Below are 24880 nucleotides of genomic sequence, written 5' to 3'. Positions count from 1 at the left end.
GCTGGGTTAGCAGTATATATCAGGCCCATAACATATACCCCGGGAGTACATAGGTGCATATTTACAGTAGTCCCCCTACAGTTAGGGTGGTTTTTGTCTGTGTTTTGTTTTATGGCTACAATGATCACCCTAATGGAAATATCCATTGGATACAACTTTTCTGTCCACTGGTTTACTGTTTTCCTGTTGTCTATTGTGGATTGGAGTCCATACAAATGCTTACCAGTGGCCTGTTGGTTTGTTCTCCCTTCCTCTGGGAATCCAAAATGTATTGTCCACTGGTGTTTATAGTACAAATTTTTATTAACAAGTTTGTTCAGTCTTATCCTCGTTCTTGCAATATAGGTCATAACTGTGGCTCCCAGTACTCAGATATCCCAGGACTTATATTACAGCAGCATAGAGTCAACAGAAAGCAATCGCAATAAAAAGCATACAAGCACATATCAATATCAGAAAGTAATTCAAAAAGTAATCCGCAGCACTCCAAAGTAAGGTGCAAAAAAGCGATGGATTTGTTAGCCTGGTGGCCGCCAGGCTAGTAAATCCATCGCTTTTTTGCACCTTACTTTGGAGTGCTGCGGATTACTTTTTGAATTGCTGTCTATTTTTGGCCCATTACCTGGGACAACGGACCGCTGGCACCCACATCCACCTCCTCCTTTTTTGGTTGTGCTGCTCCATTTCTACGTTTTTATATCAGAAAGTAACAAGCACATAATGGCAACTCACCATTTGGTGACTGGAACTGGAGATGATGGTCTGAATGATTATACAAATGAATGGTAAAGATGGCGCCCAGGATGACCTGATCAAAGGTCAAATTTTATCTGATCATGAATCAGGCCAGAGAGCACAGCTGATAACACTATATGTCAAAGCAAAGAGGCTATAGAACAGAAACTAAGCAGAATTTTTCTAATAAAATACCTATAGAGAAACTTGACTGCTTCATAATAAGTAGCAAGCAATAATACAAAATTTAAACTTAAACTTGTCTATAGCCTTTAAAGTTTTACTGTCACTCACACATGTCAAAAGTTTTCATCAGTCTGGGTCCCAGTGCTGAGACCCCACTGATCTTTAGATATAGTTGGGAGAAGTATGCTACAGCATGCTTCATTTCCTAGCTCAATCCATCGGAATCAGGCTCCATTATAAGTCTATGGAGCTCATCTCCTACAATGAGATGGGGCTTTAAGGATTTGTGTGGAAAATAGTGGTGTAGTTATGTTGTGGGATATTCTTCTAAGAGCAGCATTTTCCAAACATTGTGTCACCAGCTGTTGCAAAACTATAACTCCCAACATACTGTTTGGAAAACACTGTCTTAGATTATATCTGTTGATAGCTTAGAGGAAGCAGAGGACTAAAATACACAGAGGGATTGAATGGGTTACAGTTTTGCATAGATGGGTAACCACCCTGCATGCTAGTGCTGCTTGTTATATGTAATTCCCAATTATCAGTTCCAATGTTTGAAGCTGCAGAGAAATGCCACCTCAGCATTCTCTTCCTACCATGTCTTGTTCATGTGCGAACAAGACATGGTGCTATTAATGGAAATTCTGTTGCTTTGCCTGCAAATTGCTTATCTACCATTTTATCTTCTTAAAGTTTAGCACTTGTCTCCATTTATGTGTAAACACATATTTAAAGGAGAACTGCAGTGTAGGACAACTTATCCCCTATCTGCAAGATAGGGGATAAGTGTCTAATCGGGGGGGGGGGGGGGGGGGGGGGAGGTGAGGGGGTTTGACCACTGGGACCCCCGCAATCTCCTACCCAGCACCCTGCTCTCTTTGTGCACGGAGCGATCTCTGCTCCGTGCAAGGAGACTTTCAACCCTCGCAGGGAAGTGGTGGTCGCCACGTATCTCTATGGGAGAGCCGGAGATACACAAACAAGATAGAGCTGCATGGATGGGAGGTGTTGGTTTCCACTTTGTGAAGGGGTCAACACAGCACCGTCTATGGGAGAGCCGGGGCGCCACGCAGGACGTTGTGGGGGGTCCCAGTGGTCAGACCTCCCTATGATTAGAAACTTATCCCCTATACTGCGGATAAGTTGTCTTAGGGTCTATTCACACGGGCAGAATTTCCGCACCAATTCCATTTCCTTGGGTGGTTTTGGGCTTGTGCGGATTTTGTGTGGAATTGGTGCGGAAATTCAGAAGTGTGGAATCCCATAGAAGTCAATTGGGCTTTCATTTGAGGCGGAATTCCGCAAGCGGAAATTCTGCCATGTGAATAGACCCTTACACTGCAGAATTTCTTTAAAGGGGTACTCCACTGCTCAGCTTTTGGAACAAACTTGCATTGAGGGGGCGGGGTGTGACGTCATGAGGGGGTGGGGCCGTGACATCATGAGTCCACAGTGCTGGCTCTAAGCGTTTGGAACATTTTGTTCCAAATGCTGAGCAGCAGAATACCCCTTTAAACCTATTCCATAAAACATGAAGACAGCTTGGTTTAAAATAGCCCATAACTTTTATGGATAAAGAAAATGACACATTCTTATGAGATGTATTCATCAGAGTTAAATATCTGTGACTTTTGTGAGGTGCTGTTGACATGCATTTTGAGCATTGTAAAGGAAATATCAAATATACAGTGGTCCCTCAAGTTACAATATTAATCGGTTCCAGGACGACCATTGTATGTTGAAACCATTGTATGTTGAGACCATAACTCTATGGAAACCTGGTAATTGGTTCTGAAGCCCCAAAATGTCATCCAAAAATAGTAAAAAGTGAGGAATAAAGAAAAATAAGTTGATAACTAATAGAGATAAAGCAAATCCTTACATATAAAATTAAGAAAGAGCTACTGGGAGTTGTAATCACTGTCTATGTCAGTGTTTCCTAACCAGGGGGCCTCCAGCTGTTGCAAAACTACAACTTCCAGCATGCCCGGACAGCCGGGCATGCTGGCAGTTGTAGTTTTGCAACAACTGGAGGCACCCTGGTTGGGAAAGAATGGTTTATGTAGAGGACAGGAGCTTCTTCAGGGTCCTATACAGTACACGCAGTGTCCCAAATGGAGCCGCCCTTACTTGGTGTCCAAAAGAGCAGCTAACCCTGGCACAGGTAAGGAGTAGTACAGAACTTGGAGTTCCTCCCTGTACTGTAGGGGGCGCTACCAGACACCAGTCAGTGCAGGCACTTCAGTAATAGAGGTGATTTACCAGTAAATGCTCATTCTGATCAGTCAGTTCCTCCAGTTGTGACACGTTTCACAGATCTGTCTGTACATTGTATGTTGAATCTGGTTTCAAGTTACGATGGTCCAGAAAAAGACATTGTATGTTGAAACTATTGTATGTTGAGGCCATTGTAAGTTGAGGGATCACTGTATAGGTTCCGTATTATGTTGCCCGGTTAATGTACAATGTGTTTATAAATTTTAAATGAATGGAATCTATACACCTTTATTGTAAATATCTACATGAGGACTCATAATCGATATTGAAATATTTTTAGTTTTGAAGATTTTATCATACACTCGCTCTTCTTCTCCATAACTATTATATAGGTTGGGTGAAGTCGTTCCCTTGAAGCTTTCCTTCTTCTAACGCCAGTTCAGCTCCCCACATCCTCCTTTTTCCTACCAGTTATTTCGCTGAGAGTCAGGATTTTTTTTGCTGTCTTTCTGATTAATTTCCTTGGTCAATAGAAGATTGGCTTTCTCTGGCTGCGGGAGACACACACTGAGTTGTGCTGAGGCATCCCCATTCACTGCACTGCTGAGGGAGCGAAGACATACTCCACTTCAACTCCATAACAAAGAGGTTGCCGCTTCCCCGCACAATGATTGTCAGCACTCAACAAAATCTCGGGACGGAGCTGGTCAGTATATATTCCATGACCTATGTAGAGGGATGCATTTGAGATGACTAAAGACTTAAATGAACAGTGATAGTCTAAGCTGCAACACGAGGACAGATGTGTGGCTGATGTTGCTAACTGCATGTCTGCTATATCACTTCTACATGGGGTGCACCGTTCATATTTACGAATAACTTCCGTGTCATGCATTAGCCTTAAATGACCACTAGAATCCTCAGGTTTATATATGTGATTGATTTATTCCTTGAGCTATTGTGCTTTCTGTTATTGATTATGCTTTCTCTATAAGTATAGAATTTACCTTCTAGTACTAGAATAAGGGAACTCCGCATCACATTCTACCCGACTTAGACTTACCCTTTTATAACTGGGGCAAATACCTCCTATTTTACTGCAGCCTTCCCCAGGACACTATGCGTGCCAGTGCTAATACATATACTGTATGTACTGAATGTATCTACATCTCTGCACCATGCACAGCCAATAGACTCTCTTTGTTCCTCTTCTTCTTTTATAAACAACCTGTAAGTTAGCAGTATCCTGTTGCAGCATACTACTGTATAGCCAACTGTCAGACACCATAATGTCTTTTATGTACGGCTCCTTACAGCCAGATGGCAGGATGTCACCAAGATATGTGAGATCTACTGGTGACTGTAAATTCTCTGCTCAGTTTTCATTCTGAAGATTGCAATTTGTAATGGCATGGCTGTGTGTCATGCTTTGTGCACTTTCCTTATTTTATTTTATAGCGTCTGGATAAAGGTGAATTTATCACTGAGTTCTTTTCTGCAATTGCAGTCATAGCCAGACATTTGCAGAGCTGTGGAGAAATTAATCAGCATGAATAGCTCCCTTTACATGGTGTGAGATTCAGTTTACAGTATAAATGCTCTGCCGGTAGCTTATTGCTCTTTTATAAGGGTATGCATGAGTATATTTTAGTGCGATGTTTGTGTTTCTGTCCAGTGTGCAGTGACTTGTAAGGAGGGAGGGGGTAAACTTCACATAACCCATACTTGCCCCCCTTGCATAATGTTCCTTTAATGGGTGTGCCTTTAGAAGAAGAATAATGCTTATGTATGCCATGTAACATGTTATTGTATTATACTTTTGTGTTGTGTCCCACAAGGTCTGTGCACCTGCCCAGCACAATGGGTATGAGCTTTCAGACTGCTAAATGTGGTGGTGCCACAATCTTCTGTTTGAGAAAATGGCACCAGGAATGAGATGCTTGGATTTCATGTTTTGGACATGGAAGTGTCAATAAGAAATGAGCCAATGTTCTAGGGGCCTTGAGTTGATGTGTATGTAAGATGCCATCATAAAAGAGAACACCCTGTAAGTGTGTACATAGACATGAAAAGGACACATGAAAGAATTATCTGCTGAGAAAGAGAGGACCTGAGTAAAGCCACTGAGGAGTAAGCTGATGGTTGCCTGTTGGAAGCCTGAGAAAAATACAGATACCATGTAACTGATATATTGGGTGGTGTAAGTTTGTGTTGGGACCAAAAAGAGGAGTGAGAAGTGAGAAAAACTTGTTAGAGCCATAGGTATAATGAGTCTGTGAGAGTGTTATGATGCCAATGTGTCACTCAAACGCAGAACTAGGCTTCGCCTTTAGCAGTCACCTTTCCTGGTTCCTAACAATTGCTTCCAGTACTAGGAAACCTATTGGCACTCATCCAAAAAAGTGTATACAAGCTAATGTCAGGAGGAAAAGCAATTGGCAACTCACCATTAGAGTATGCTTACACTATGGAATTTCTGTGCTGAATTTCCACAAGGAAATTACGTATTTTTACCATAATTTGCACAATTGTGGTAGAATAGCACCTTTCTCACTGCGATTTTTGGGAAAATCATGGTGAAAAAAAGAAAAAAAATGCAGCAAGAATTGCAATCTATGAACACAGCCTCAGAAGAGGTGTATAACTACTATATATTCTGACCCAATAGAGAGAATAGCAGATGGACTTGGAAGGGTGAGAAGGGATTTGAGAGAAAATGGGAGGGGATCTGGTAATTGATGATTTCATCCTGAAGTCTAAAGGAAGTCAGAACCCAAAACTGACATCCTGTTCTGACACATTAGGCACTGTCATTTCCTGTGGGTCAGACTTTCGCAGAATTCCGCATGGAAATTTTGCCATGTGAACATAGCCTTAAGGTGCCCAAAGACTTTCAATAGCTGTCAGTTAAAAGTCTGCCACATGCACATGAATGTTCAACTTTGACTATGCTGGCATTGGCCTGACTTTTAACTAAATTGTATGGGGATCTTTTCATATACTTTTCTCATTAGACAAAAAGTTAATAGCACTACAAAACCAGTGCACACATCCACTCAAAACATCTCGTTGCCAGCATTTGTCGTCACAACCAAGATGCCTTTTTTCTTTTTAAATGTGCAAGTACACACAGACATATACTGTGCTTTCTAGCATCAAATGTGGTAACTTTTGACCTTTAAAGGGTTAACACAGCAGGCTGTACTTTTCTGCTGACGTCCTGGACAGCTGTAGAGCAGCATGAAACAAATGTATTAATTTTAAGAATAAACAGTACTCAGAGGCGTAGTTTCTGGGCCCTGATGCAAAATCTGTAACAGGGCCCCAGGTGCCTATTATAATACTGGTCTCCCATTGGACAGATGTGCTTTGGGGCCCCCTTAGGCACCAAAGCCACCGCGTGACTGCTACCTCTGCACCCCCTATAGCTGCGTCCCCTGTAGCAGATATGAATAAATGAACAAGACTAGATATGGAATAAGTATATAGCAGAAACCGGGAGATGCAGGGGATGAACAGATGAACTGAATGTCAAACACTAAACAGGTCAGGAAACATAGAACACAGTTCCCACTGGAAACTGAGTCCAAAGAATCTTATGGTTTTCAACCTTAACCACAAGGAGGTGTGACCTTTGCTGCAGGATAAATTCCAGGTTTCGGTCTCCAGGATAGTCACAGATTGGTTGTGGTAGCAGTGTTGGAGCTGTAGTGTGGTCAGGAACAGGGCCAGATATTTGTCACCAGAAAAGCAGAAAGGATGTAACAAGCCAAAATATAAGCAGAACTGAGTTAGTTAAGAGTCAGTGCAGTGGTAGCACTGCATGTACCAGTCAAAGTGTCCAGACAGATAGGTAGAATATAAATTTAAAAAAAAAAGGCTGAGTTTGAAATTTCACTCAACAGTCAATAGTAACAACAATTCAAAGGCACAAAAGCCATGAAGAAAGAACCTCAGTTATCAAGCAACACATGGCAGGACAATGGGGCAGATTTATCAAAACCTGTCCAGAGGAAATGTGGCTCATAGCAACCAATCAGATCACTTTTTTCATTTTTAACAAGTAAAATGAAAGAGATTCTGTAAAGCTTTTGGCAATATTTAAAATTGAATCCTCGAATGAGCAGTGGGGCATTAACACCTTTTTTTTTTTTTTAGAAAACCATGTTTCAGGCCATATCCTTTCTAATGAAATAATACCATTTCCCTCAAATCCGCACACAATCCAGGATTTACTTCCTCTACCTCAAAATCTGTAGAGGATGCAAAAGCTGAAAATTTCTAAAACTTAGAGGAAAACCTGTTGATGACCAGAAAGCACAAGAAAGAGATATTTGGGAATTCAGAGAGAATGTAAAAGCTTTCAACAGAAGGTGGCATGGTTAATTCAACTCAGCACCTGGAACAGACCAAACAGTTCCTATCCTAGGAGCAATTCCACAGTTCTTTAGAATCTTTGAAGAGATAAGAGACCCTCCGGTTGAAGCCACTTCAGGAATGTAGATACCTAAAGAAATGTAGAAAATGACCAAAATGACATGCCTTGATAATCTATGTAAAGTTTAAGCAATCTATCCCTTTTTTGCTATTTTAAAAAAGAGGATCTAGCTCCAGTAGTTGAAGAACAGATGAAAATTTTCCTAATTATAGGTTAAACTTTCCTGGGAGGATCATGACTTAGTGTAACGCCCCAATGGGTGTGGACCCGCTGTGCCAATTACCAGTTTGGCTTTGAGCCAAACTTGGGAGTGGAATCTAAGTATTCCCCAGGTCACTACCAAAAGAGTGGTCCCGGTTAAGTGCCAAGCACCAGGGACACAGACAGATGAGGCAAGCTGACATCAGATGGAATTAGAACAGCAGCAAAATCTGTAGAGGCAAGACTGGCTAGGTGTTTTAGAACAGCAGAGCTGTATAACACAGGGGCAGCTAGATGAATAGAGCTGCTAGAAGGCAGAGGCATGGTCATGGATCCGACTCTCTTCCAGGAGAGGCAGGCAGGTACAGAGGGATAAGGCTAGAGATGGCATCAGGAACAAGTCAGGAAACTGGTACACAGGAACAATACAAGCTGGAACCTTCACTGTAGTAAATCTTCAATATTGTTCAGACACCACAGGAAGGGAAGAGTGTTTTCTTTTAGGTGGTTCCTGGCAGGGATTGGAGGAGGATCCAATAGGAAACGCACACTGGCCCTATAAGTTTCAGCCAGTGCTCGCACACAACCCTTGAGGGCCAGGAGGGAAACTGCAGCACTGACAGAAGAGGCAGGAGAGAATCCGGAGGGGAAAGACCAGGGTGCACAGCAAAGACATGACACAGAGAATGTCACCTGTTGCAGGTAAGAGCCAGTACGCAGGTGCTTTCCAATCAGTGGCATTACACATAGAATAAGAGGAATGTCACAATCAAAGAAGTGATCTTCCAGGAGGGTCTCTGCTTTTTACTTGGAGAATACATCTATGAAGTCCTAATATGATTTAGGTCAGAAGGAAAATCAACCATTCAACCAAGAATGCCCTGGATCTAGAAGGCAGTGCCAGGAACAGTAGGGTCCCCATTGCACAATCCGACCAGTAGGCCAGTCTAGTAATGAAGAATTAAGGCTGAGGTATGGTAATCTAAGGAGCAGTAGACCAATAAAGCTAGATAGTCCAGTCCCCGAAATAAAGTTTCTCCTAAATCTATAAATAAAACTTGAAAGGTTACCAGAGCAATTTTTTTGACATACATAACACTGCAGAATTGGTGTACCATTGGCAGAGGTGGGACGCAGAGGCTGCTGTGGGGACAAGAGAGAAATCTGAAGTTTCTTGTCAAAGGCGCAGTCAGTAAAGTTCTCTTTGGAATCCAAAGGTCTTGGTCCTGAGAAAAGTCCTGAGTTGCCAGTGGAAGCACCGTCGGAAGTGTGGCACGGTCAAGAACGGAGCTAGAATTCATTGCCAGGGAAGCAGGCAGAATGCAGCAAGCTAAGAGATTAGCTAGGAGTGAAATCCTTAGTCAAAAACAGCAGTAGCAAGTACCAGGTGTAGTATCAAATTGGCTAGACAGAAGCATATTCACGAACAAGAATGAGTTCAAGATCAGTAGTAAAGTGCAAGAGCTATTCAGACTTGAAAAAACAGAGCAAAAAAGTATGTACCTGAATTACCAAGCAATACAGGGCTGGATAATTCCACCTTTAAATCGGCCGCCTAGCCTGACATCATCTTTGACTATTGATTGCCTTGGCAACCCGGCAACACTGTTCAGCCAGAGAAGGATGCTGTGGTGAGGGGACAGATGGAACAGCAGGAGAAGAGGCATCTAATGTCCAACCAATTAGACATGACCACCAACAGGACCTGCGGCCATTCAGCAGGTTTTTTTTCCCCTCTACAACTCCGTTAAGGAGCTTTGTAGTTCAATAATATGAAATTGAATCTAAACTAACCTGCATATGTTCTACAAATGTGTTTCAAGATGTGTTTTGCCTGAGAAAGGAAAAGCTGAGTAAGGCGTGGGAGACAGGCATAATTTATAGTGATCAGTAAATCCAACTGTCCATGGCAGGTTGTCAATACACAGCACATTTCTCTTAGCAGCCGTAGTCACTTCCTAGAAGTCATCAGATGGAGACATTCAATTACTGGGACAATTCTAAATTAACCATTTAATACAGGAGTACACAATATAATCTCTCTATCTATGTACCTTTCTGTTTATTTAACAAAATCATATTTTTTTTTCAATCCTTGCTAAAGATTTCATTCAATTAATCTAATGTTTGTTTTTACCTACCATCCTTCTCACAACATTTTTTTTAAATTCAGCTTTATTGAATGGACTTCATACAATACAAAAAAAAAATAGAAGGCCAACAGAACATATAGCAGTGTAGGCAAGAGATCATGTAACATAACAAGGTGCATAACATTGGGACATAGTCAACTGTTGAACCATGAATAGGAAAATACCTAATAGGGCCAGTACCAGGTTTCGAGAAAAAAAGAATGAGCAAGAGAGATAAAGAGATGAAGGAGGGTCAATGTCAAACAATTTGGTCATAAGTTAAGCAAAGGACCACAGCAGTGTCTTGTAGAGGCAAGGAGTAATGTAGCTATGTAACCATAATGGCTCCAGTCATGTAGTAAAGACACCTAGGTAGCAGCCCGGCATGACAAGTTTGGCTTACTTGCATGGCAGTAAGAAATGTTACAAGCATAAAAGCTTGGTTGGCTATGGAGCTCTACAGAAGCATGTCTGGTCCCAAAAGCTACAGGCCATGTCTTGTATTCACACCTTTAAATGCAATTTTTAGAACTGTCGAGGTAGATGCCAAATATGTCTGAAACACATAAATGTTCCATGCGCCATTTATTTTAGTTTTATGCCACAGTTGGCAACAGAACTTTGTTTCATAAATCCTTCCTATTGCTTTTGCTTTGCAAAATATTGCAAGTTGAGATTGGAACTGGAGTTAAATGAGGGTCTACAATATTGCTCTTATCTTGAGCAAGCGGAGGAATAGCAAAGTAAAAAGTGAGAGAATAAAACAACGGAACATTAATTCTCTTCACCAGCTCCAGCGCACATTAGAGGACTGCATTCTACACATGTAGCTCCCTGGGAACTGCTCCAATACTTTTTATCATGAAAAGTGTGCAGCTTGCAGTATATTCTCTTTGTCATTTTACGAGTCCCTCGAGGAAGCAGTATGCAGCATGTGTGCCAATACAGTTTCTAGACGTTATTAATAAATAAAAAAACATAATTTTTGCTTGTGTTTACATGTAACCCCGGGAGTCCCATTGCTTTGTTCAGGACTGGGAATTTTCTTCTATATTCTCATTAGTGTATTCTGGTCATGGTCGCTGTGCATGGACAGAGTGCATAAAAGTCGTAACGGTCATAGACAAGGACATGTGGTGGTAGGCTTAAAGGAAGCAAAGGCAGACTCCTTAACAAATATCTATAAGATCCAGTGGCAAGTATACTGTAGATGAGTGTTTCCTAACCAGTGTATCTCCAGCTGCTGTAAAACTACAACTCCCAGCATGGTGGAAGATGTAGTTTTGCAACGGCAGGGGGCATCCTGGTTGGTAAATACTACTCTGGATGAAACCTATGCAGCTGCATAAGGTCCAGCAGGCATTAGGGCAAATTGCTATATTAAAAGAAGCTAGCAGCATCCTATTGTCTATTAGACTAAAAGTTAGGGACTAAACTAATATATTTCATAGCTCATAACTAATGGTGAATTGCTGTAGAGGTTTAAGCTGTACCTGTCATAGCTCACAAAAAAAAACTGCTAAATTTTATGTTATTCAGTACCTAATCCTGATCATGTACAGTACCTATTAAAGCCCACAAAATAAACAAAATGTTATATTTTACTAATCCTGATCATGTTCATATAATTTTAATATGTCTAGCCCCTATATTTTTCTCACAAATACCTTTCTTCTGTTACTCACTTGGTTTGTCATTCTGTGCTCTGGAGGGGGTGTATCCTTACTCTGCATGACTCATCTTCATCCCTAAGTATGCTGTGATGTGCTGGTTTCTTCATCCAGTCACTGTAGACTGCTCTGTAACCCCCTCCTCTCTGTTTTCATGCTGCAGTCTGATAGGACAGGAGTGAGCACAGTGGAGGGCTAGTTCCACCCTCCCTTTGTTTTATACCTTATAAATTTTATAAGCTTATACCTACTGAACAAAGGGTTATTGTGCATTCTTCAGTGTATGCTGGGAGTTGTAGTTTTGCAACAGCTAAATGTCCCCCCCCCCCCCCCCATGTGAACGTACAGGGTACATTCACAGGGACAGGGGTTTACAGTGAGTTTCCTGCTTCAAGTTTGAGCTGCAACAAATTTTCTGCCCCAGCTCATACTCCCAGCGGGAAACTCGCTGTAAACCCCCTGCGAGTGCAAATGTACCCTAAAACAAAATAAATGGTAAAACACCACATATACACCCCCTTACACTGTCCCCCCCCCCCAATAACAATAAAAAACATCTCGTACAGCAGTGTTTCCAAAATGGTGCCTCCAGCTGTTGCAGGCCTGCTGGTAGTTTAGCAACAGCTGGGGGCACCCTGTTTGGGAGTCACTGGTGTAGAATATTTTTGGTAGCGGAGGCAATTGTAAGGCCCTATTCACATGGTAGAATTTCCGCTCATCCGCCCCAATTCCACTACCGCTTTTGAGGATTTTGTGCTGAATTGGAGCGGAATCCAAGCGGAAATTCTGCAGAAGTGTGAATGGGGGTGTGAACTCCCATAGAAGTGTATTAAACTTTCATTTGAGGAGGAATTCCTCAAGCGGAATTCCGCTTGAGGAAATTCTGCCATGTGAATAGGGCCTAACGCTTGCATCTGGGTCCGCCCCAATGCAAATCCCTAATTTAGGCCTTAAATGCACATGGCTCTCTCACTTCGGACCCCTGTTGTATTTCAAGGAAACAGTTTAGGGCCATATATGGGGTATTTCCGTACTCGGGAGCAATTGCGTTACGATTTTTTGGGGGATTTTCTCCTTTTACCCCGTATGAAAAGGAAAAGTTGAGGTCTACACCAGCCTGTTAGTGTAAAACAATAAAAACATTTACACTAACATGCTGGTGTTGCCCCATACTTTTCATTTTCACAAGAGGTAAAAGAAAAAAAGACCCACAAAATTTGTAACGCAATTTCTCCGGAGTACGGAAATACCCCATACGTGGATGTAAAATGCTCTGCAGATGCACAACAAGGCTCAGCACAGAGAGCGCACTATGTATATTTGAGGCCTAAATTGGTGATTTGCACAGGGGTGGCTGATTTTACAGCAGTTCTGACATAAACGCACAAAAAAAAAATACCCGCGTTTGGAAAATACACCCCTCAGAATGGGGTATAGTGAGTCTTAACATCCCACAGGTGTTTGATGAATTTTTGTTAAAGTTGGATGGGAAAATGAAAAGAAAAAAAAAGTTTTCAATAAAATGCTGGTGTTACCCTAAATTTTTCATTTTCACAAGGGAAAATAGGAAAAAAGCCCCCCAAAATTTGTGACCCCATTTCTTCATAGTGAGACCATACCCCATGTGTGGATGTAAAGTGAGCGCAGTTGCAAAGCACCCATGGTGCCAGAACAATGGATCCCCCCCAGATGTGACCTCATTTTGGAAACTACACCCCTCATGTAATGTAATAAGGGGTGCAGTCAGCATTTACACCCCACAGGTGTCTGACAGATTTTTGGAACAGTGGTCCGTGAAAATGAAAAATTACAATTTTCATTTGCACAGCCTACTGTTCCAAAGATCTGTCAAACGCCAGTGGGGTGTACATGCTCACTACACCCCTTATTAAATTCTGTGAGGGGTGTAGTTTTCAAAATGTGGTCACATGTGGGGCACCATGGGGGCTTTGTAAATGCACATGGCCCCTGACTTCCATTCCAAACAAGTTCTCTCTCCAAAAGCTCAATGGCGCTCCTCCTCTTCTGAGCATTTTAGTTCGCCCGCAGAGCACTTTACATCCACACATGGGGTATTTCCATACTCAGAAGAAATGGTGTTACAAATTTTGGAGGGCATTTTCTCCTATTACCTCTTGTAAGGGGTTTTAAGGCTCACTGTACCCCTTGCTATGTTTATTGAAGGGTGTAGTTTCCAAAATAGTATGCCGTCGTTCGTTTTTTTTTTTTTTTTTACTGCTCTGGCACCATAGGGCTTCATAAATGCGACATGCCCCGCAAAAACCATTTCAGCTAAATTTGCTTTCCAAAAGCCAAATGTGACTCCTTCTCTTCAGAGCATTGTAGAGCATTTGACATCTACACATGGGGTATTTCCATACATCTACACATGGGGTATTTCCATACTATTTCCATGGGGTATTTCTCCTATTACCCCTTGTAAAAATGTAAAATTTGAGGAAAAAACAGCATTTTAATGGAAAACAAATTTCATTTACACATCCGACTTTATCGGTGGTTCTGGCACCATAGGGGCTTCGGCTTCTTACATGCGATGCCCTCCCAAAAAACATTTCAGAAAATTTCACTCTTCAAAATCCCATTGTCGCTCCTTCCCTTCTGAGCCCTCTACTGCGCCCGCAGAACACTTTACATCCACATATGAGGTATTTCCATACTCAAGAGAATTTGGGTTACAAATTTTGGGGGGATTTCTCTCCTTTTACCCCTTGTAAAAATTCCAAAAATGGCTCTACAAGAACATGCGAGTGTAAAAAAATTAAGATTTTGAATTTTCAAAATGTTCATGAAATTTGGGGAAGATGCAAGTAACAACGGAAATTTACCACTATGTTAAAAGTAGAATATGTCACAAAAAAAACATTCTCGGAATCAGAATCAAAGGTTAAAGCCTCTCAGAGTTATTAAAGGGGTACTCCGGCGCTAAGACATCTTTTCCTCTTTCCAAAGGATTGGGGGGGTCCCACCACTGGGGACCCCCGTGATCTTCCACGCCGCACCCCGTTAGAATCAGCCCCCGGAGCGTGCTCGCTCCGGGTCTGATTACTAGCGATCACGGGGACAGAGCATAGTGATGTCACGTCTCCGCCCCCATGTGACTTCATGCTCCGCCCCCTCAATGCAAGCCTATGGAGGGGGTGTGACAACTGTGCTCGCTCCGGGTCTGATTACTAGCGATCACGGGGTCGGAGCATAGTGACGTCACAGCTCCACCCCCGTGTGACATCACGCTCCACACCCTCAATGGAAGATCACGAGGGTCCCCAGCGGCGGGACCCCCATGATCAGGCATCTTATCCCCTATCCTTTGGATAGGGGATAAGATGTCTTAGCGTCGGAGTACCCTTTTAATGCATAAAGTGACAGTGGTCAGAATTGCAGAGAAGACTCCTTAAATGAGCACTGTTAGATACAAAAAATGTTGATATGTTGTAAAGCATGCAAAACCAATGGGTTTTGCAATTGCTTTCATTAGAAAATTTTCAGTATTTCATACTGAAAAAGCCAGTCAAACAACTGCACCCCCTGCCTGCTTGGACACATACTAGTCCTGTTGTGTCCATGCGTCATGGACTCACTTCCTTGATTGACAGCTGTTAGCGCAGGGCTCACAGCTGGAGGAAAAATCCTCCCACTGTCATCTTGTGTCCCGCTATGGTCAGTGAGGACAAGATGGGAGTTGTAGTTTTGCTAATGCTAGGGGTGATGTGAGCAGACAGCATACTGAGGGAGGGGTGGAGACCTGCACAGTGAGAGGAATTCCTTTGAGAGGAATTAAAGGGTACCTCTCATCAAAAAAACTTTTGATATATTATAGATTAATGTATGCAGAATAACTTTACAATTTCATGTTATTAAAAAATATGCTTCTTTCTATTTAATTTTCCACTTTGAAGAAAGAAATGACCACTAGGGGTCTCCCTACCAGTCCTGGCAGCAAGCATTTCAGACTCATGCTGGAGTCCTAAACACTACGAGCTGCCAGTCTGCTTTGTTCACAAAGGAGAACACTCAGAGCTGCCAGCCTGCTTTGTTCACAGCCTGTTTGGCTGTGAACAAAGCAGGCTGGCAGCTCTGAGTGTTTAGGACTCCAGCATGAGTCAGAAATGCTTGCTGACGGGACTGATCGGGAAAAATACAATAGAAAGAAGCATATTTTTCATTAACATGCTATTGGAAAGTTATTCAACATTCATTAATCTAAAATATATCAAAAGTTTATTTGATGAGAGGTACCCTTTAAGACTAGTGAGCTAAATTAAAAGTGTAATAAAAAAAATAAAATAAAGGTGCTAGACACATAAAAATTAGATATACATGGTCAGGATTAGGTACTGAGTGATATATTTAAAAAAAAGTTTTTTAGTTGGATCTGACGGGTACGCTTTAAGGTGAAAATGGGCTGAGTCCTTAAACATACTCCTTTTGGTGCATGTAGTTATAATTATTTTATGTAAAACATATACAAATAAGGTATCCTTGTAACCGTATGGACCTACAGAATAAAGCTAAGGTGTCATTTGTACTGAAAAGTGCACTACGTAGAATCGGAAGCCCAAAAAATTTACAACATTTTTTTTATTTGATTTTGCCCCACAAATATTTTTTTTCTGGTTTCGCCATAGATTTTGTGATAAAAAGATTAATGGTATTACAAAGTAAAATTGGTGGCGCAAAAAACAAGCCCTCATATGGGTCTGTAGGGGGGAAATTGAAAGTGTTTTGATCTTTAGAAGGTGAAGAGGAAAAAACAAACATGCAAAAATGAAAAATGGCCCGAGAGGGAAGGGGTAGCAAAGGCTTAGCAAATGAGCACCGATCATAGAGATTGGTGCTTGCTACCCTTGCTCTGGGTAAAAGGGCCTTAATGGGGTATTCTGAGATTTTTTTTTTTTTTATTTGACTGTGCTGCAGAGGCTGTAAAGTTAGTATAATTCATAATATAGTGTCTGTACCTGTGTCTGATGGATGGTCTCGCAATTCTTATGTGATCTTTGCCCTGATGTTAATTTTGGTAGCATACAAAATGAGAGTTGTCTCTCCAAGGTTACAGTGCGGCCTGAGACATTACATCACTAGTCAGGTGTTGAAAGGGAGCCTGTCAATGGGTGAAGTGACCACTGGGTGGGAGGGAGATCATTCTCCAAAGGGCTGCAGGGAATTGTAGTTTCAAACAGAGCAGACATGCAAGGGAGCTCCGGTGTGCTGCAGTGGATGGGGTGGCTGATGTGTGGGAGGGAGAAAAGGGACCTCATGCCTACAAACAAGGGACCCTGGGACTTGTAGTTGGAGGGAAGAAAATCCAACAGGAAATAGCCATTTCACAAAAAGAAAGCAACAGCATTATGGTGGACTCACAGCACAGCCATATAGCCCAAAGACAAGCACAGATCCTTCCTAAGCATGTCCCTATGTCCCAGTGATTACTTGACATTACGTAAAAATATTAGTCAAACGTGGCTCCAAACACAAGGGAATTTCAGATGCTTCCAGAACAGATGTAACCTATGTCATGTGTAAATCCGATACATTTAAATCAATTACTATACAACAAAGTTACTATATTAAGTCATTCATAAATTGTAACACTACTCACATAATATATTTGTAACTTACAATATATCGGATGCACAGTAAGAAAACGTAAACGCTGTATTTATGAACATCTACATGCATCCTCTGGTAACATTAGAGGCATGTCAGGATTATCAAGGCATATCATGGAAGCTCATCAAGGTGACACTTCTAGTTTATCTGTCATGGGCATCAAAAAGTTTCTCCCGCAACCAAGAGGAGGAGACTGGCAATGTAAAGTTTTAATGAGCGAAGCGTTTTGGATTTTAAGGCTACAATCACACTCTCCATTAGGTCTGAACTATAGTCAATACTGATATATTTTGGCTGAGCAACCCCAGCGGAGAAGCACTCCGTTTTATTTACACAGACATATATGGGCTAAATAATTTCAACAAAGAAGTGCTCATTGATATACAACTGAGTCCATTTATTTAATGGCAGTGAAAAAGGCTTAAAAGTAGAGATGAGCGTACTTACAGTAAATTCGATTCGTCACAAACTTCTCGGCTCGACAGTTGCTGCCTTTTCCTGCATAATTTAGTTCAGCTTTCAGGTGCTCCCGTGGGCTGGAAAAGGTGGATACAGTCCTAGGAGACTCTTTCCTAGGAATGTATCCACCTTTTCCAGCCCACCGGAGCACCGGAAAGCTGAACTAATTTATGCAGGAAAAGTCAGCAACCGCCGAGCTGAGAAATTTGTGACGAATCGAATTTACTGTAAGTTCGCTCACCTCTACTTAAAAGCTTTTATTTTAAGTTTATTTAATCCTGACGCATTGTGTGTACAATGCTCTATCATTTAATTGTCATTGCTATGAGTTTTTTCAATTGATGTAAAGTTGTGGTTCTAGTTACATAGGGGGACATTTATCATTGAGTTTACCCCTTTTTCTTGTGAATTTTTTTTGGGCACAAAATTTGCGCAGTGACTCTCATTGCGTCTTTTTTGTGAGTCTTTTTTGATAGAATATTTTCCAATGTTCTCTATGTGCTCGTATACCGTAGAAAGAAAAATGCTTTACACACTAATTTACTATTGTGCATTTTTTGTTTAGATATTAAAACTTTGCACAAAGGCAACAGATTTTGCGCAAATATAGAACACCGAGGAGTGTACGTACCAATGTGTCAGACGGTAGAAACATGAAGGAATGTCTATGTTTGAGCAAAATTTATCAACAAGCTTGTGCACGGTTAATAAAGTTGGCACAGACATGCAAAACATAGAAAGCACTGACATGGTTTACATGATTCCTACCTCACACCGACATTGATAAATCTCCCCCATAGAGTATTACATGTCTGTTGCATCTATGTGCACTTTCTAATGTTCACATTGATGTTATGTGACACGTTCTTTGGTCCCGAAAATTCTCGTATATACCGTATATACTCGAGTATAAGCCGAGTTTTTCAGCACGATTTTTCGTGCTGAAAATGCCCCCCTCGGCTTATACTCGAGTGAACTCTCCGCCTGTCAATCCCTTCTCAGTGGTCTTCAACCTGCGGACCTCCTGATGTTGCAAAACTACAACTCCCAGCTTGCCCGGACAGCCATCGGCTGTCCGGGCATGCTGGGTGTTGTAGTTTTGAAACCTCTGGAGGTCTGCAGGTTGAAGACCACTGCGGCCTTCGTCATCATCCAGACCCCCCTTTTGTTTTATACTCACCGCCCCTCGGCGGGAAGTTAGGGTGAGCTGGTCCAGGCCATCTATGCTGCAGGGACCGTCCGGTGGGGAGGGTTAGTCATTGCAGGCTGTCCATTTTCACCGGGGGGGCCTCTTCTCCGCGCTTCGGGCCCAGCCCTGGACTAGTGATGTTGCCTTGACGATGACGCACAGGGACGTTCATGTGCAACGTCCCTGTGGGTCCTCGTCAAGGCAACGTCACTAGTCTGTGGCAGGCCCGAAGCGCGGAGAAGAGGGCACCCCAGTGAAAATGGACAGCCCGCAATGACTAACCATCCCCACCGGACGGTCCTTGCAGCATAGATGGCCTGGACCAGCTCACCCTAACTTCCCGCCGAGGGGAGGTGAGTACAAAACAAAAGGGGGGTCTGGATGATGATGAAGGCCGCAGTGGTCTTCAACCTGCGGACCTCCAGAGGTTTAAAAACTACAACTCCCAGCATGCCTGGACAGCCGATGGCTGTCCGGGCATGCTGGGAGTTGTAGTTTTGCAACATCTGGAGGTCCGCAGGTTGAAGACCACTGATGAAGGGATTGACAGGCGGTGATGATGAAGGGGGAGATGATGATGGGGGTCTGGATGATTACATGGGGGGATGATGTATTTCCCACCCTAGGCTTATAGTCGAGTCAATAACTTTTCCTGGGTTTTTGGGGTGAAATTAGGGGCCTCGGATTATATTCGGGTCGGCTTATACTCGAGTATATACGGTATGTATGTAATTGAATTATATAACACATGTAGGCTGTATTGGTAGATGCACACATACACATTTCCTAACGTGGTTTCATGTTGAAACTTATACAAATATGCCTTCTTTATAATAATATGTGATACTCACCTGGTCAAATATGTCAAATGTGTTCCACCCCAGGAATTTTCATCACTGGAAGGCGTTCCCACATTCAAGCATGTATTTGTTCATTACTCACAGTGTATAAGAGATACTTGTAGCATACATTTCTGCTTTGCTTTTAAATCACTTTTAGTTTTCATCCATTTTAATTATGTGAAATAAAATTTGGACTTTTATCATTCGGGAGCTGGAACCTGCACGTTTTTAGATATGGACCTGATTGGTGGTTAACATAAAAGAGATGTTAGAATAAGCACTATTGGCTGACTACACACAGAAGTGCTGGATGGGACAGGCGGCCATTTGCCAATTTTCAGCCTCTTGACAACACCGTTGTTATGGCGAAACATGTTGAGGGTGGCAAAGTAAAAACTTTTAATCATACACTGTGATGGTGCCATAAAAAGGTGTCTGCAGCACCGTTTGTTCTATTAAGACAGGGAGCAACCCTGTGATAAACATCTGACATTGATAATAGCACAGTCACAGCATGATTTTAAAGGGGTATTCCAGGCCAAAACTTTTTTTTATATATATCAACTGGCTCTGGAAAGTTAAACAGATTTGTATATTACTTCTATTTAAAAATCTTAATCCTTCCAATAGTTATTAGCTTCTGAAGTCTTCTGTCTAACTGCTCAATGATGATGTCACGTCCTGGGAGCTGTGCATGATGGGAGAATATCACCATAGGAACTGCACTGCTCCCGGGACTTGAGTCATCAGAGAGCAGTTAGACAGAAAACAACAACTCAACTTCAGAAGCTAATAACTGTTGGAAGGATTAAGATTTTTTTTATAGAAGTAATTTACAAATCTGTTTAACTTTCCGGAGCCAGTTGATATATATAGAAAAGTTTTGGCCTGGAATACCCCTTTAACTCACTGTTTATAGGGTTTTTTCTGACAATAAATAAAAGTTAAATGTTATAGGTGGGCACAATATATAGGAGTGTGAGTTTCTCCGGGCTTCAGCCCAGGAGTCAGTGGTTTTTCTACTGCCCAACATTGGACGAACAGACTAACAAAATATGGGGCACATTTCCTCCATTTCAAAAGTGATGTACCAAAATGATGTCCCACAAATAAAGCATTTGTGAAAAAAAAGCTAATTTCTAATTTTTTCCACACAATAAGACACAATAAGGGCTAAACATACTCACTTTTGCCCTAGGTGAATATTTTATAGGTGTAGTTTTGAAAATTGGGTATATATATTTATATATCAACTGTCTCCAGAAAGTTAAACAGATTTGTAAATTACTTCTATTAAAAAATCTTAATCCTTTCAGTACTTATGAGCTTCTGAAGTTAAGGTTGTTCTTTTCTGTCTAAGTGCTCTCTGATGACACGTGTCTCGGGAACTGCACAGAGTAGAAGAGGTTTGCTATGGGGATTTGCTTCTAAACTGGGCGGTTCCCGAGACACGTGTCATCAGAGAGCACTTAGACAGAAAAGAACAACCTTATCTTCAGAAGCTCATAAGTACTGAAGGGATTAAGATTTTTTAATAGAAGTAATTTACAAATCTATTTAACTTTCTGGAGACAGTTGAGATATATATATATATATATATATATATATATATATATATATATATAAAAAATTTCCTGGATAACCCCTTTAATTTGTATAATGATATCTTGAAAGCCAAATGGCACAATTCTTTTGGGTCCCACTATGTGGCCAAGCAACAAAATGTGGCCTAAGCGGGGGTACTCCCCAACATGGGACAAGCAGCATAGTAGAATTTAGGGTGCATTTCTTTCATTTCAGAAGATATTTAAAATGATATCCCACAAATGATGCATATGTGAAAAAAATATAAATATTTGATACTGACTTATGCTAATATCATCAACACAAAAAGGCCTCAATGCATTTCTTGCATTATCAGAAGTGATGTGCAAAAAAATACAGTGGGGCAAAAAAGTATTTAGTCAGCCACCAATTGTGCAAGTTCTCCCACTTAAAAGGATGAGAGAGGCCTGTAATTGTCATCATAGGTATACCTCAACTATGAGAGACATAATGAGAAAAATTTATCCAAAAATCACATTGTCTGATTTTTAAAGAATTTATTTGCAAATTATTATGGAAAATAAGTATTTGGTCAATAACAAAAGTTAATCTCAATACTTTGTTATATACCCTTTGTTGGCAATGACAGAGGCCAAATGTTTTCTGTAAGTCTTCACAAGGTTTTCACACACTGTTGCTGGTATTTTGGCCCATTCCTCCATGCAGATCTGCTCTAGAGCAGTGATGTTTACGGGCTGTTGCTAAGCAACGTGGACTTTCAACTCAATCCAAAGGTTTTCAATGGTGTTGAGATCTGGAGACTGGCTAGACCACTCCAGGACCTTGAAATGCTTCTTTTAAAGCCACTCCTTCATTGCCTGGGAGGTGTGTTTGTGATCATTGTCATGCTGAAAGACCCAGCCACGTTTCATCTTCAATGCCCTTGCTGAGGAGGTTTTCACTCAAAATCTCACTATACATGGCCCCATTCATTCTTTCCTTCACATGGATCAGTCGTCCTGGTCTCTTAGCAGAAAAACTGTCCCAAAGCATGATGTTTCCACCCCCATGCTTCACAGTAGGTATGGTGCTCTTTGGATGCAACTCGGTCTTCTTTCTCCTCCAAACACAACTTTTTCTTACCAAAAAGTTCTACTTTGGTTTCATCTGACCTTATGACATTCTTCCAATACTCTTCTGGATCATCCAAATGCTCTCTAGCAAACTTCAGACAGGCCCGGACATGTACTGGCTTAAGCAGGAACACACGTCTGGCACTGCATGATTTGAGTCCCTAGCGGCGTGGTGTGTTACTTATGGTAGCCTTTGTAACTTTGGTCCCAGCTCTCTGCAGGTCATTCACTAGGTCCCCCCCCCCCCCCCCCCCCCGTGTGGTTCTGGGATTTTTGCTCACCATTCTTGTGATCATTTTGACACCACGGGGTGAGATCAAGGGAGATTATCAGTGGTCTTGTATGTCTTCCATTTTCTAATAATTGCTCCCACAGTTGATTTCTTCACACCAAGCTGCTTGCCTATTGCAGATTCAGTCTTCCCAGCCTGGTGCAGGTCTACAATTTTGTTTCTGGTGTCCTTCGACAGCTCTTTAGTCTTGGCCATAATGGAGTTTGGAGTGTGACTGTTTGAGGTTGTGGACAGGTGTCTTTTATTCTGATAACATGTTCAAACAGGTGCCATTAATACAGGTAACGAGTGGAGGACAAAGGGGACTCTTAAAGAAGTTGTTACAGGTCTGTGAGAAAAAGAAATCTTGCTTGTTTGTAGGTGATTAAAGGGGTACTCCCGTGGAAAACTTTTTTTTTTTTTAAATCAACTGGTGCCAGAAAGTTAAACAGATTCGTAAATTACTTCCATAAAAAAAATCTTAATGCTTCCAGTACTTTTTAGGGGATATATACTACAGAGGAAATGCTTTACTTTTTAGATTTCTCTGATGTCACGACCACAGTGCTCTCTGCTGACCCCTGCTGTCCATTTTAGGAACTGTCCAGAGCAGGAGAAAATCCCCATAGCAAACATATGCTGCTCTGGACAGTTCCTAAAATGAACAGCAGAGGTCAGCAGAGAGCACTGTGGTCATGACATCAGAGAAATCTAAAAAGTAAAGCATTTCCTCTGTTGTATATAGCCCCTAAAATGTACAGGAAGGATTAAGATTTTTTAATGGAAGTAATTTACGAATCTGTTTAACTTTCTGGCACCAGTTGATTAAAAAAAAAAAAAGTTTTCCACGGGATTACCCCTTTAACCCCTTAAGGGCCCAGCCCTTTTACACCTTAGGACCCGGCCATTTTTTGCACATCTGACCACTGTCACTTTAACCCCTTAAGGACGCAGGACGTAAATATACGTCCTGGTGAGGTGGTACTTAACGCACCAGGACGTACATTTACGTCCTAAGCATAACCGCGGGCATCGGAGCGATGCCCGTGTCATGCGCAGCTGATCCCGGCTGCTGATCGCAGCCAGGGACCCGCCGGCAATGGCCGATGCCCGCGATCTCGCGGGCGTCCGCCATTAACCCCTCAGGTGCCGGGATCAATACAGATCCCGGCATCTGCGGCAGTTCGCAATTTAAATGAACGATCGGATCGCCCGCAGCGCTGCTGCGGGGATCCGATCATTCAGAACGCCGGACGGAGGTCCCCTCACCTTCCTCCGTCCGGCTCCCGGCGCCTCCTGCTCTGGTCTGTGATCGAGCAGACCAGAGCAGGAGATGACCGATAATACTGATCTGTTCTATGTCCTATACATAGAACAGATCAGTATTAGCAATCATGGTATTGCTATGAATAGTCCCCTATGGGGACTATTCAAGTGTAAAAAAAAATGTAAAAAAATGTAAAAGTAAAAGTAAAAAAAAAGTGAAAAATCTCCTCCCCCAATAAAAAAGTAAAACGTCAGTTTTTTCCTATTTTACCCCCAAAAAGCGTAAAAAACATTTTTTATAGACATATTTGGTATCGCCGCATGCGTAAATGTCCGAACTATTTAAATAAAATGTTAATGATCCCGTACGGTGAACGGTGTGAACGAAAAAAAAAAAAGTCCAAAATTCCTACTTTTTTAATACATTTTATTTAAAAAATAATTATAAAAAATGTATTAAAAGTTTTTTATATGCAAATGTGGTATCAAAAAAAAGTACAGATCATGGCGCAAAAAATGAGCCCCCATACCGCCAATTATACGGAAAAATAAAAAAGTTAGAGGTCATCAAAATAAAGGGATTATAAACGTACTAATTTGGTTAAAAAGTTTGTGATTTTTATTAAGCGCAACAATAATATAAAAGTATATAATAATGGGTATCATTTTAATCGTATTGACCCTCAGAATAAAGAACACACGTCATTTTTACCATAAATTGTACGGCGTGAAAACAAAACCTTCCAAAATTAGCAAAATTGCGTTTTTCGTTTTAATTTCCCCACAAAAATAGTGTTTTTTGGTTGCGCCATACATTTTATGATATAATGAGTGATGTCATTACAAAGGACAACTGGTCGCGCAAAAAAACAGCCCTCATACTAGTCTGTGGATGAAAATATAAAAGAGTTATGATTTTTAGAAGGCGAGGAGGAAAAAATGAAAACGTAAAAATTAAATTGTCT

The 24880-nt window shown here is 41.5% G+C and overlaps 1 protein-coding gene across 3 annotated transcripts in view; it reads left to right on the top strand.

The window, feature by feature from the left end:
- The first annotated feature begins 3508 nt into the window (after window positions 1-3508).
- The window catches only part of LOC130358644 (inactive dipeptidyl peptidase 10-like), a 186529-nt gene continuing 165157 nt past the window's right edge, over window positions 3509-24880 (top strand). For all 3 annotated transcript variants that reach the window (XR_008889594.1, XM_056562173.1, XM_056562172.1), the window contains exon 1: window positions 3509-3847. Coding sequence is in view for 2 of the 3 variants with exons in the window: in XM_056562173.1 (XP_056418148.1) it covers window positions 3809-3847 (39 nt within the window). In the remaining variant the exon portion in view is untranslated. The remainder of the gene's footprint in view (window positions 3848-24880) is intronic.

Source organism: Hyla sarda, chromosome 2 (assembly GCF_029499605.1).
Source record: "Hyla sarda isolate aHylSar1 chromosome 2, aHylSar1.hap1, whole genome shotgun sequence".
Classification (NCBI taxonomy): domain Eukaryota; kingdom Metazoa; phylum Chordata; class Amphibia; order Anura; family Hylidae; genus Hyla; species Hyla sarda.
This window is presented reverse-complemented; position numbering and strand designations above follow the sequence as displayed.